Source organism: Canis aureus, chromosome 13 (assembly GCF_053574225.1).
Source record: "Canis aureus isolate CA01 chromosome 13, VMU_Caureus_v.1.0, whole genome shotgun sequence".
In the NCBI taxonomy this organism is placed as follows: Eukaryota; Metazoa; Chordata; class Mammalia; order Carnivora; family Canidae; genus Canis; species Canis aureus.
Window position 1 is genome coordinate 20,069,365 of NC_135623.1, and position 13,532 is coordinate 20,082,896.

The 13,532-nt window shown below is 60.1% G+C and overlaps 1 protein-coding gene and 1 long non-coding RNA gene across 3 annotated transcripts; one reads left to right on the forward strand and one right to left on the reverse strand.

Moving 5' to 3' along the window:
- The first annotated feature begins 2,530 nt into the window (after window positions 1-2,530).
- On the forward strand, window positions 2,531-8,906 carry PDZK1IP1 (PDZK1 interacting protein 1). 2 transcript variants are annotated; one of them, XM_077845059.1, is made up of 5 exons: window positions 2,531-2,681; window positions 2,895-3,068; window positions 5,874-5,982; window positions 7,801-7,896; window positions 8,486-8,906. In XM_077845059.1, exons 2-5 carry the CDS (start codon window positions 3,002-3,004, stop codon window positions 8,556-8,558), a joined length of 345 nt encoding a protein of 114 aa, XP_077701185.1. In that variant the 5' UTR covers window positions 2,531-2,681; window positions 2,895-3,001; the 3' UTR covers window positions 8,559-8,906. The 2 variants fall into 2 exon arrangements, with proteins under 2 accessions (XP_077701185.1, XP_077701184.1); XM_077845058.1 differs by lacking the exon at window positions 2,531-2,681 and having other exon boundaries at window positions 2,776-3,068.
- On the reverse strand, window positions 4,094-11,079 carry LOC144282009 (uncharacterized). Its single transcript, XR_013350386.1, has 3 exons — window positions 10,324-11,079; window positions 6,900-7,033; window positions 4,094-6,641 (listed from the first exon to the last, which is right to left on the reverse strand). It is a non-coding gene; the product is annotated as an uncharacterized LOC144282009 (long non-coding RNA).
- Between the last annotated feature and the right edge of the window lie 2,453 nt (window positions 11,080-13,532).

The following is a 13,532-nucleotide window of genomic DNA, read 5'->3' on the forward strand; positions in this document are numbered from 1 at the left end:
CTAGGTCCACTTGGGCTTTTCGGAAGGTGACCACACAACGGGGACCTGTCCCAGGGGGTCTTGGTGATTCAGGGTGGAGAGTGGCACCAGGAGGGAGGAGCTGAGTGTTGATGGAGCAGCGGCTCAGAGATGAGGCCACGGGGTCCAGCCCTGCAGAGCTCCTGAGGCCTGAGTCTGGATCTTGGGCCCACACGAGACCAGCAGGGAGCCTAACTCGTTACCAAGGGGACCCAGGACCATGTCCCTGCAGCTGGGGAGGTGACACCCCTCAGCTGGATGAGGAAGCCCGGAGAGCAGAGAGCAGCCTCAAAGCCAAGTGTCCACCCACACTCCCTTTTTCCGGAACAACTTGTTTTGCTCTAAAGCTTAGGACTTTGACCTGGGAGGTGTGTTTTCCTCCTGTCGGTCACCTGATGTCCTTCCTGCTCATCCCCCTGCCCCAGCACCCACCCCAAAACATGCCGGCAGGAGTCAGTGTTCTTCCCTGGGTTCTTGAGAGGGAGGCAGGACATGGTACCTGGGGACTGATGGGAGAGGCTGGGCTACTTCTGGGGGGCATTCCCTGGGGGTGTGTCACAACAGAGACCCCCCTGCCCAGCTCTAGGTGTCTCCTTCCTGGGTATCTGGGACATCTCGCTCCTCTGAGGTTCCTTCTCCTGCTCTAAGTTGTTCTTCTTCCTTTTTAAAGACCCTTATGATTGGGACTGTGTGCTGGTCCCTGGATTCTATCCTTCCTCTTGCTCTCCTCTTGCCCTCCCCTCACCCCCCCACCCCACACATACACCACACGTACCACCCACACGTGTACCACACATCGTGCATCACACACCACACTCATGCACACACATACATATACACATCACACACACATTCACGCCATGCACACTACGCACACAGCACGCACACAGCACGCACACACCACACACAGCCTGGGGAGACCACACAGTCCTGGGCCTCAGTTACCAGTGCTGTACCACACGTCTCTCTAGCTCTTTACTCCGGGCCCAGAATCCTGCCGCCTTTCCACTGTTTCCTTCTGGAGGGTCCGAAAGCGCGACACGGCTGAGCCTGTAGCTCTTCATCCCCCCACCTCTTCTGAGACCTGCTTCGGTCCCTTCTGAGGCACTGGGCATCACCCTCAGCACCTCCCTGTCCCCGCAGCCACTCCCGGCCCATCACTGCGTCCAGAAGCCACATCTTGTGCACCCCGCACCCCACCTCCTAACTGGGGCTCAGGTGCATCGCCACAGCCCAGTGCCTCCAAGCCGCTGGGTGTGGGGCTGCTGTGGGGGACCCCCCCCTCTGCCGACCTTCCTTTCTGCAGCTCCTCCCCTCCCCTCTCTCCATTCTGAGGGCAGAGGTGTTTTCTCAAATCCGGACCTGCCACGTGGCTGCCCTGCTCAAAACTCTCCAAGGAGGCATCCCGACATTTATTAAATCCAACCCCATTCCTTGCATTCCAATTAGTGATTCACTGGCTGTTTATTAACACAAATGGTGCCTACTGTAGCCAAACTGTGCCAGAAGATTCTGAGGACACCAGGTTGGGGCTAGGGAGGGAGAACAGGACATATGTGTATGTGTCACTCAAGTCTAAGCCAAGCTCCCCTAGATCACCGGATCATCCCCATCTTTGGATGATAGCGGGGTGCCCTGCCCTAGATCGTGCATGCCCAGGAAGTAGGGCTGAGGCAGAACACCTGACTGCTGCCACTGACAGAACCATCCAGTGACAGAAGGGGTGGCCCACAAGGTCCTGTGAACAGCAGTTTGGTGGCTTCTGGGCCAGGAGGCTGTGGAGGAGCTTCCAGCTTACGCCCTGGCTTTTGGGGACCCTCCATCTCTGAGACTTCACCCAGTATGTTGGGTCCTTCTTTCTTGGTGTCTGTGGAGTCAGACTCTCCGCATCTCTGGCTTCCTGTACTCCTGGGGAGGGGTGAGGGGGGGACACCCAGTGTGACTCTTGGCCCCGGGCCTCAACAGGTACTTGGGTCATTCTTCACTCCTGAGCTGGAGGGCCAGATGGACTCCATGTGATCCTGGGGCTTGGGGCCCCAGATGGGATCCTTCCACCTGGGGATCTTTCTTCTGCCGGCACAGCAGGGCTGTGTTCACCCACTTGTCTCCCTGTGATGGGTGGAGGTGGGTCAGAGGGATATATAGAGGCCTCTGACCAAACCTGGGTCTTGTCCCAGGGAGGTTCCACCCAGCTTCCAGGAACCCCTTGGGGGCCGAGAGGAAAGCTGAACAGGACCAGGGCAGCTGGGCTGGGTGGGGAAGGCTGGGGACTGGGGCTCTCAGGCCCTCTGTCCGGAGCCCCATGAGAGAGGGTGGATGATAGAGCTACTGAGCCAGGCCAGGGATGGAGGGACAGAAGCCAGAGCTGTGTCCCAGGACTGGAGCCCCATGGTCTGGCCTGGCTGAGTAGGGACAGGTGAGGAGAAGAACAGGGAGTAGGCCCGGCCGTGGGCGGTCAGCTTTGACCTTTCCTAGCCTCTGGGGTTTTCCCCAAGCTCCTGCTCAGACAACAGATTTCTTAATCCCACTGTCAGCCTTCCAAGACGCCCCGCCCACAGGAGCGGCACTGTCACTCCTCTCCCCACAACCAGCCCCAGCCCCAGCCCACCCCGCTGTGAGAAGAAGGGGGAGCTGACCAAACTGGAGAGGCCTGGGGCTTGGCGGTGAGGCACCAACTCTCCTCACATCTCCCTCCTCCTCGGACCTGCTTTCTTAGCCAGCCTCTGAAAGATGACCTCGAGTGCCAGCTCCAGTGGGCCGGGCACCGACCTGGGAGGCCAGGCCTGGAAGCTCATTACCATGGGAGGGAGGGCAGTTTCTCTCCACCTCCCTTCCTTCCTCCTGTGCCTTTTTCCTTACTAGCTTCTCTCCTCCAGGGCCAGACTGAGCCCAAGCTGATCTCTGGCCCTCCGGGCAGACCCCACAGCAGCTCCAGGAGCCCAGATACCAGCTGCCAGAGAAGGCCCAGAAGCTTCCTGCAGCCATGTCGGCCCTCACCCTGCTCATTCTGGGTCTGTTCACGGCAGTGCCACCTGCCAGCTGTCAACAAGGTAATACAGGACGGGTGGCTGTAGTGAGGAGGGCTGGGCTGGGTCCCTGGAACCCAGGGTGGATGGGGTGGTTGTCTGGCCTCCCTCATCACCCGGGCACCTGCAATGGGGAGGGGAAGAAGCAGAGCCTGGGCTCTCTGGAGGAACCTCCGAAGGCAGAGACTCCTGAGCAAGGCTTCTGTCTGTGACTCACTTTCTCCCAGTGAGGAACGCGGGCAGTGGGGGAAGTGTGGGGTCTCGGACTGGAGACCTACAGGAGTTGAGGCCCAGCCTCTTGATGCAGGAATTGCCCGAGAGACGGCGGGGTCCTGAGGACACGGGGTCCTGGGTATAAGGAATGGGGGAGCGGGACCCGAGCCCCCCTCCCAGGGCAGGCTGGGCCCCCTGGGGAGCACTGTCAGGGCTCTGGCCTAAGTCCTCACTGTCTCAGCTCCCTGGGCTTGGGTGGGGGACAGCGCCCCGGTGTGGCCCCCTCCCGAGCCCGAGCTCTCTGTCCAGCTCTGCCGCTGTCCTGCCGTGTGCGGCCTGGAGAAAATCACTGCCCCCCTCTGAGACTCAGTTTCCTCATCCATAAAGTGAGTAAAGTGGGGACAATAAAGCTGCCCTGCCTGCCTCCCGGGACAGCTGCCAGGCTAGGGTGTGGGAAGGCTTCGTGCCCGTGAAGCACCACACCCTGAGCTCTGCTGTCTGCCCTGAGCAGTGTTGCCGCATCTGCAGCCAAAGTGTGGGGCCCTGCACGTGGGTCCAGATGGGGCCCGAAGGGGCCTGGCGGAGATGCTCCTGGAGTCCCCCTCCTTTGCAGAGACCCTCAGCTTACACGCATGTCTGCTTCACCTCTGCCTCCCAGGCTCAGGAGCCCTCTTGGAAACTGGAGATCAGAGGGGTTGAGTAACCTGCGTGGATCACACAGCAGAACAAGAAGGGATGCAGCCGGGGTGCAAGCACGCCTGGTTCCGGGGGTCCCAAACACCCCGGGTTTGGCCACTTGCCACTGACGAAATCCAAAGACAGAGAAACAGCAGTGGTGAAACAAGAAAGGGATTTATTTTGGTGAGGCCAAGACTGTCTCCAGCGTGCCAAATGTACTTCCAGGTTTAGGTGCAAAAAATGTAGGGCAAAAATAGGTGGGTCTGTGCAGGTGGGCAGTGAAGGTCGGGGGGATCTCTGTGTTGGGGTCAATCACCGGCGGGGTCTGGCTGGCTCAGGGCAGTCCCGATTGCTTGAGGGGGTGGTCTGGGTTCCCAGCAGCGGATGCATGGCCCGCAGGATATTTTGCCCAATTTAAGAGATGAGCCGGAAAGAACTTCATCGACAAGGAAATTTGAGGTGACAACGGAGGGACTTGCGATCCTTCTAGGACAGGGCTCAGGTCACCTCGTTCCCGCCTGAGGCTCTCTGCTCACTTCAGAGCCACAGGGAAGGAGCAGCAGGGACTAGGGCTCCTTGGTATCTGGAGGGAGCTGGCTGCAAGGTCTGGAGGAGGCAGACGGGGGCCTCCCAGGGCTTAGCCCTACTCCCCATCCTGGAGTAACCACTGACCTGAGGAAACATGGGTCTGATCCATTGTTTCTCGGGGGAAACAATGAGTCCAAAGCACTGCTTTTTGGCCAGTATGGAACTCAGGGTAACCACAGTGACTTGGCCCCAGGCCAGAGAATTCCCAGATCCTTCCCGTCTTCCCTATATCTGCCAGACTCAGAGTTTACTCAGAGAACAGACTGGGCCTTCTCTGTAGCAGGAGAGCTTTAGGGTAGACTCAAGGAAGGACTTTTGAGTGAGACTGAGACAGAATGAGACAGAATGAGGGCTTTGATGCCCAGCCTGGGCCCTCCTAAATACAGGGTGGCACTAGGGCTGCATGTGTTCTGGCCTGGAGGCAAGACCCTCTAGGAGCCTCCTGTTGGCTTCAGTCCCCTCCTGAGACCTGTCTGCTACTGCGTGTCTATCCTCTGCAGGGCCCAGTTCTCTCAGGCTCCTGGAGCACAGGGATGCCGGGGGAGGGGAGAGCCTGTCTGGCCTGCCAGTGGCTGAGGGCAGAGATTTGGGGAAACCTGGAGGGTGAGAGGTGCTGTCAAAGGTCAAGGGTCAGGAGGTAGAGGAGGTGATGAATGGGGCCTCAACCTGGTGTCTGGCCTAGTCCGGTAGGCCCCCAGCTGGAGGAGACCAAAGGGGCTCAGGTTTGAAGCTCTCTTCCTGGCCCCACGGCCTGGAGGAGCCCTGGCCCCTCTGCCTTGCTCTTCCAAGGGTGTTTGGTCCCACCCCTCTCTGGGCACCCCTAGCTAAGCAGCCTTGCCTGTCCTACACTCCCACGCCCTACCCGTACCAGGGAAACCTCATTACAGAACAGGATCTTCCAGATACCAGCCCAGTCCTATCAGCTCGGGCCGCTCCGGCCTTCTGGGAGCCAGGGCAAACGGGAGACACCGTGGGCTGGCAGGGCCCAGGCCAGCTGTCCAGAGGGCTGCCCTTTGGTCCCTGGGGCCCAGACACTCCGTAGGGGGCCCTGCAGGTGACCCATGTGGTGGGGCAGGTGGGGGCTCTGGGCTGTCTCTCCTTGGCTCCTCATTCCTTTTTTGAATTCATTTTCCCAAGTGTCATCCCTTTCTCAGCTCAGTGGGGGGGTCAAGCGGGTCCCCCTCGCCACCACCGCTGCTGCCCCAGGATGTCTCCTCTGGTCCTGGCAGCCAGCTGATGGCCTCAGACACAGGCTCTAGCCCTTGGAGCATCCCCTCCTTCCAGGGTTCTGCACTTGCAGCCCCCACAGCAGCTGAGCCGCCTGCAGCATCCCCACTCCCCTCTCTCCAGGCCTGGGCAACCTGCAGCCCTGGATGCAAGGCCTAATCGCTGTGGCTGTGTTCCTGGTCCTCGTGGCAATCGCCTTTGCTGTCAACCGCTTCTGGTGCCAGGAAGAGCCGTGAGTGCTGCCCGGGAAGGGGTGGCTGGGGGCAGGGTCTGCGCTGCTGGCACAGGCAGGCCAGACCCCAGGACCACTGCTACTGCTCTAGGAGTGCTGAGAAGGGCCGTGGAAGCCCAGAGTCCAGGCCTGTCCCTGTGTGGAGTGACACTGAGCTGAAGGTCTCCCGGCCGGGAGCTCAGGCTCAGTGGCTGCCAGCCGGGCTCGTCGGACCCCACAGCTCTGGTTCTCATTCACCGTGAGCTCCGGGGTCTTCTCTCCCTGAGGGCTCTGTGTCTCTCCGTAGTCAGGACGCTGGCCCAGCCTGTGATGGGGGCTTTGCAAACCTCTGGGAAGAAGGCTGCATCTTTCTTCAGGGTCAGGTGCCACACGCTGGGGTTCAGAGGGTCAGTGGGACACACACAGCCCCACACTCCAGGCTCCCAGACCGGAAGGCCAGGAGCAATCACAGCGCAAGTTTCAGCTCCATGGTAGGAGGGAGTGCACTGTGGTGCTGCGCCTGCCCTGGTCTGGGGGCCCAGGGACCGTGGTCCAAGAGGGCTTCTGATGGCACGTTTATTCTGAGGGCTGAGGAGTGCAGAGGAGCCAGGTTCAGGATAGAGCATGCAGGGGAAGGCATTGCAGTTGTGGGAAGAGGACACTGAGGGTACCAGGGGTTCCTGGGCAAAGGCAGGCACAGAATTAGAGAGGGGTGGGCTAAAATCCAGCCCACCCTGTGCTCACCACCCCTGGAGCAAGGTGGCACCTGCCGCTAGCTCTCACGAATGGGGCTGGGGCCTGGGTGCAGCCCAGTGAGGGAACACCAGCTGCCACAGGTGGAGCGAGGGCCAGAGAGGTCCCCGGGGGGCCAGCCAGGTGGGCAGGACCTGGGCCTAGCGGGCCTTGTACACACCAATACCCTGAACTTTGGGCTTTACCTTTCCTGCGACAGGACCCCAGCGCTAGCTTGTATGCTGGTCTTGGGAGGAGAGGTGGCCTGAGCACAACGGTTCTGGCTGCCCTGGGTGCACGCGTGGGTAGGGGCTGCACACGAGACTGGAGAGTCTGGACTCTGGAGGCAGTGAGGGGACAGAGAGGGGACATGTGGCAGCTGTGGAGGGGGCAGTGGATGGGGATGGCGGCGGGCAGGAGGGAGGAAGGACGGGATGAGCCCAGGCTTCTGACAGCCCCAAGGACCGAGGTGCGGAGCCCAAGGTCCGGAGGCAGCTGCTGAGTGCACCGTGGGACACAGCAAGTCTGTGGCGCCCTGGGCAGGAGGGGTGGCCAGGGGAGGACAGGCGGCGCCCTGTAGAGAGTCCCTGTAAGAGCAGTTTCCAGTAGGTGGGGGCAGAGGTCGCACTCCCGTGGTCTAAACTCGAATAAGAGGCCAGGAGCTTTTTGTTGGAAATGCTTCCTTTTCCAATGGACCCAAGCTCTGCCTTCAGTGGATGCGGACCCTGTGCACCCAGTGCCGGAGGAGGCCCCTGAGGAAGTGTGGGGGGATGCTAAGTCCCGCTGGGTCATGAGCCGAGGCCACAAGGGGGACCGCATGGGAGGCTGGGCGGTGGTCGGTGTGAGGCTGGGGTAAATCCATTGCACCTCTCGAGCTGGGACCTGAGGCCCCCACCCTGGACGGGGGAGACGGCTGTGAAGGCCCGTGGGGCAGGGCCAGAGTCAGGCCACCAACAGCGCCCCGCTGGAGAGAGGGGCTTCTGCAGGGGGCCAGCCTCTGCCCTTGGACTTGTGACAACAGGTGCCTAGGACAGGGCCCGACTGGACAAGGGGGAGGACAAAGAGGGTCGGGACCCAGGGAGCCCCACTGATGAACCTCGCCCACAGGGAGCCTGTGAACATGGTCATGACCGTTGCAAACAAGGCAGATGGGATCCTGGGAGGAACAGATGGAAGGTACTCCTTGACGGCGGCCAGCTTCAGGTGAGGCGCCGGTACAGGGCTGACCGCGCTGTGCTCCAGAAGGACCAGGTGTTCTGAGGGGTGGGGGGAGAAGGCTGGGGGGGGGCAGGGAAGGAGGAGGACTCATGGAGGTTGGGGCTCAGCAAAGAGAGGAGCTCAGGGAGGCCTGTGAGGGCTTTGTGAGGATGCAGGGCTCCTGGGGGCCCAGCATGGGGATGGGGGCAGGGGTGCAGCCAGCGGACTGGGACTCACAGGTAGGGGTGCATTGGGGGAGGGGACTCTGAAGGGAGTTGGGAGACTCAATGCAGGGAGAGGGGTGAGGAGGGGAGGCAGCTCAGTGAGGAGATGGGCTCCATGAGGGGGTGGTTCAGTGGGGGCCCTGTGGGGACCCAGGGGGGGCGGAGCTCAGCATAGGAGAGAGATGGGGCTCAGTGAAGGGTGCCGGGAGGCCTCCAGTCTCAGGTGCACCTGAGACCAGATGTGGGCAGGGGAAGTCCCTCTGGCACTCAAGTATATTTATTCTGGAAGAAACTGCCCACACAGGTACAAGACGGGGCAGGGAGAAGGGGATGGCCTGGGAAGGGTGATGACCCCTGTCATCTTCTCTCAGGTCCAGTGAACACGAGAATGCCTATGAGAATGTCCCTGAAGAGGAGGGCAATGTCCGCAGCACCCCCATGTGACCCCCACTTGCCTGTGGCCCTCCGCCCTGACCCCAGGTGCCTGTGACCGATGCCCGGCTCACCACACAAGCCTCTCCTCTACACGGGAATCTACAATAAGAGGCTGACTCTCCCAACCCCACACCTCCCACCTTCCCTTGAATTGTCACCAGCCAGTCAGGGCTGTGTCCAGGCTGGGGTTCAGCTGTGGCCCTAGGGTTTCCCGCCAGGTCTCCCACCCAATTCAATTCAGAAGACCCTTCAGAAGAGGACAGTCAGCTCGTCACCTCCTCCCTGCCTCACATCCACTCCCTGTAACCGTGGAAATGGCTCTTATTTCTGTGAAATAAAGATGTTTTGTATTTCCAAGCCTGATGTTCCCAGGGCTCGGAAACAGCCCCTCAGGCTTATAACCAGGTCCAACCTTGCTTTCTGAATCATGACAATCACCTTCCAAAGCCACTGTCATGGTGGCTTTGGAGGATTACGCAGGAAACCCTCTCTGGGAGGACCACGGGGCCAGGGAGCTCACCCACTCTGCCCCTTGTTCTAGGCAGAGACCCTCCTGCGGGTGCCCCCCAACCCCCCGACCTACTCTTAACAGCTATGCTTCTGGGCCTGTCTTTGCGCAGCACCGACACCCCTACCAAGTCTCTATGCTGCCTGGCTTTGCAGGTTGTTTACTCATCCCCCGTCCAGGCGGCTCCAGCCTGCATGGGTTGGCCTTTGAGCATAAGAAGCTCCAAGACAGAGCTTGGGTAGGACTTTGGAAGCCCAGCTGAGTCCCTGTTCCCTGCAGACTTATTATGGGACTTTGGGAGAGTCACAGTCCTCTCTGAACTAACCTTCCCCTCTGGGGAGGGTTTGGCCAGTTTCACCACAAACCTGGGGTAGAATCATCCTCGCCACCGGCTCCCAGTCCTGGGTGGACGTGGAGTCAGGGCACTGGGTCCCCTGGGGAATGAAGCAGGATGGGGGCGGGGAGAAGGTACTCCCAGCTGGCTGGCTGACCGTGAAGGCCCCTCCTCCCTGTGACTGCCATTCTAACGGAACAGAGTCTGGGGTGACAACCTGAGACAGACCCACCCAGGAGCACTCCCAGATCCAGAGGAGCAGGCCAGAGGGTAGGAGGCAGTCCACGCTGTTCCAACCAGTCCCAGCCCCCCTTGCTTCCCCACCACAGCCATTGCTCTGCTTTTCGAAGCCTTCAGACAAATACTCCACCTGAGATCCGAATTATCCTTTCTTACCACACCGAGGTCTAGTCTGCAGCCTGCAGGCAGAGGGAAGGGCCCTGAGCAGTGACTCAGGACAAGTTGCCTCCCCTCTCTGACCTTCAGCTCAGTGAACTGTGGCTGTGTTCACGTGGGCAGATGCCTTCTCACCCACCACTGCCAGTTCAAACTGCATATTCCCTTTCCTTGGCTCTGCCAAGAGTCCTCTTCCTCTAGGAAGTCCTCCTTGACCAGACCAAAGGGCAGAGCCAGGGGGCCAGCCAGTCCAACCTCTACCTTACTGGAGGAGGGATGGAAGTTACTAGAGGGCCTCTGCTAAGGCACAAACACCCTCTTCTTCCTTTCTAGCCTCCTGGTCTGAACCTTCTGGCTGCTTGGATCTGATTCTCCCTGCACGAACCTCCATTCCCTCCCAGTGCTGCCCTGAGTTGTCCCTGAGAGGCTGGGTGGGGGGGGGGGGGTCAGGTCTGGCCCTACACGCCCTCCAGGGTAGAAGGCAGAGCCACCATCCCTTGGCCTCCGGGCAGCAAGTGCAGCCTGGCCTGTCTCACCTGTGAGGCGTCCCAGGGCCTGGGGGCGCCGCTGCAGTCCTCCTGGTTCCTGGGGCACCACCCGCTCCCTGCCTTGGCCTCTCTGGGAGTCTCCTCAGCCCCTCCCGGGCTGGACCAACCGGCATGGTGGGAACTCTGGGGTCCCTGCAGGTGCTGGGCTGGCACTGACCCGCCCCCACCCCGTGTTCCTGCCCTGGCAGGGGGCACGGGGCACAGAGCTGCGGGCCCCAGAGCCCCCGGCCCTTATCGCCTCTTCCCACCTGCCAGCCTGGCCAGCCGAGGGAGGGAAAGGAGGCTGGGCCCGGGCCAGGGCGGTGCTTAATGACCCTCCGGGGCCTAATCTCAGGCTGGCAGCCGCCGAGTGGCTCAGGCTCGCTCCTGGAGGAGGCTGATAACACACCAGCTGGGCCCCCCACCATCTATCGGGGCTGCACAGCCAGCCCCAAGGGGCGGCGACCGGGGGCCTGGGGAAGGGGGCCTCTGGGCTGAGGCGGGTGGGAGGCCAGCCCCGGGGGGAGGGGATTCTCGTCTCCTTGACTGACAGGCAGGGGGAGGGACCGGCCGCTGGAGGGAGGCTGGGGGGCCCCCCACGCGGCCCCTGCGCCCCGCGGGACTTCCTGCTCTCTCCTGCTCCCTCCCCGCCCTTTTCTCCCACCCAGTCCGGCTCCTCCTTTGCTCTCCCAGCCTTGATGGAGCTTTCCCTCCTCCACCGTCCACCGTCCACCGTCTAGCCTCCTTCTCCCCCTTCCACCTGACCTAGCGCCCACCGTCCCCTCTCCCCTTCCATCCTCTCTGTTTCCAGTGGGTCCCCCTGCGCGCCCCGCCTGCCCAAGGGGCCCCGTGCCAGTCCCTTGGCTGGGGACAGTCCCTCGCCCTCCCTCATTGGCATCTCACTTCTTCTTCCTGTGGCATCATCTCCCCCGATCCCTCCACCTGCTCTCTGGGCAGAACGCTCAGGTGGCCCGGCTCTGGCTGCAGGGCCCGGAGATCCTCTGACTGCCGGCGGACCTTGCTCTTCCTGCTTCCTGGAGCAGGACTTGCACCTTCCTTTTCCCTTCCGTACCTAAAACGTGTGGATGTCACAGGGTCACAGTATAAGTTACATCCAAACTCAGCCACTAAAGGCTCCACCCAGGAACTGCAGAGTTGGAGGTAGATTGCAGCACTATTAACTTCAGTTAGACTCAAAGAGGAACTTCCAGTCTGGAGCTGGTTTAAAAAAAAAAAGGGCAAAAGGCTGGGGAATTCTATCTCCAGTGTCACCTGTTAGAGGGCAGAGTGCCAGATGGTTGGAATAATTTTCAAGATGACTTTCTTCATGCTCAGAGTAACATGAGCAGAAATACTGCTCCAAGGAGCAATCAGATGATCAAGACTACTGCTGGGCAGGGATTCCTCCCCCAGCTTAGGGTACAGGTGAGGGTGGGAGTGCAGAGTGGCCCTCCGGGGGTGATCCCAGTCCCATACACTTTGCCTTGTCCCCTTGGGCCAAGTTCACAGGGGACTCAGACAGTTGGAGCTATCAGAAGCTTCTCTGGGACCAGGGCGGGAGGCATCTGCCCCTCCCCCAGGTCTGGCCTGGGGCCTGGCCTCCCCCAGCTTGGCTCTTCTCCACATTCCCAGGTCCCCTTGGAAGTGCACACAGTGGCCAAGAGCTTGAGCTTGAGAATCATGCAGGCTCCGGTTCGAATTCCAGATCTGTGCCTCACCGCTGGTGGACTGCCCAGCCCGTCCGCTGCTCCACCGGCTTGTCTTCCCTGCGGGGCTGCTGGGAGGAAACAGATCCTGGGCTGCTCTTGCACCTGACACCTCCAGGAAGCCCTCCAGGTGCCGGGGAAGCTCTGTGCCCACCCCCTGGGCCTTTCTCTGGGCTATCCCAGCCACCTCTGTCCGCACCACCCTGCGGCTATTTAATTGCCAGGCCTGGGAGCTCCCCAAGGGCAGGAACGAGGTCACGTCCCTCTGCATCACCGGCACCCAGGACAGGGCTAGACTCGGGAAGGGAAGCCGTAGGTGTGAGGAGGAAACCCAAAGGAAAGGGCTCAGCCCCTGTGGTTTGCCCAGGCGTATGTCTGTCCGTACCCTTCAGCACACAGAGGTGCAGAAAGACACGCGTGCTTGTGCATGCACATGTGCTCACACTTTCCTGCTCCCTGACCCTGATCCAAGGCCGCAGGGTCAGTGATGAGCCCCAACATCTGTGCTCCACCCAACCTCGTCAGCCGGCCTGGAGCCTCGGCTGCCATCTGGTGGCCACGCTCAATAGAAAGGGCAGATGAGTAGAACTTTTGAACTTGAGCTGAAGTAAGTCAATCGGAGAAGGACAAACATTATATGTTCTCATTCATTTGGGGAATATAAATAATAGTGAAAGGAAATATAAGGGAAGGGAGAAGAAATGTGTGGGAAATATCAGAAAGGGAGACAGAACAGAAAGACTCCTAACTCTGGGAAACGAACTAGGGGTGGTGGAAGGGGAGGAGAGCGGGGGGTGGGGGTGAATGGGTGGTGGGCACTGAGGGGGGCACTTGACGGGATGAGCACTGGGTGTTATTCTGTATGTTGGCAAATTGAACACCAATAAAAAATTAATTTATTAAAAAAAATAAAATAGACTTGTAAAGTAAAAAAAAAAAAAAAAAAAAAGAAGCTCTTTCCTTCTTAGGTGCCGTTCCAGAGGCTTTCCCTCGGTCCAGCTCCAGGGACACCCCCCCTCCCCCAGGCTGTGCCAGCACCTTACCTTACCGTAGGCTTCAAGGGCAGCTGGCCTCCAGGGCCCCCTCCCTGTGGCCCCAGAGGCCAAGACTGTGACTACCTTAGGTTGCAAGCCCTACCGGTGGTGGGGGGGGGGGGGCAGGCTCTTGGGGCCTTCATCATCCTGCTCCTGATGACACACTTCGCTTTCTTTCAGAAATGATCTGGGAGCCCAGTGGTTTCCACCCTGGTGTGCTATTCTGGAGGATAAGGGATGACAAAGTTTCTAGGATATGTTCCTTATTGAGTCCCTGGAGAAGCAAAATAGAGGGAGCTTGATGAGAGAAAGAGACAGGAGGAGGAGCAAAGAGAGAGAAAGAGAGAGAAATCAAGGATGAATTCCAGTATTGTCTGAGCAAGTTGGAAGATGGTGGAATTTGGGACATTGAGCTGGGCTATGCAGGGCATGTCTCCACTAAATCAGGCCCTGCTAGGGATCCCTGGGTGGTTCAGCG

Bases quoted from the DNA above. Each gene is read 5' to 3' on its own strand.
- PDZK1IP1 (XM_077845059.1), top strand. From the start codon at position 3,002: ATGTCGGCCCTCACCCTGCTCATTCTGGGTCTGTTCACGGCAGTGCCA. The intron at 5,983-7,800 runs GTGAGTGCTGCC...CCTCGCCCACAG, and splicing joins TTCTGGTGCCAGGAAGAGCC to GGAGCCTGTGAACATGGTCA. The intron at 7,897-8,485 runs GTGAGGCGCCGG...ATCTTCTCTCAG, and splicing joins TTGACGGCGGCCAGCTTCAG to GTCCAGTGAACACGAGAATG.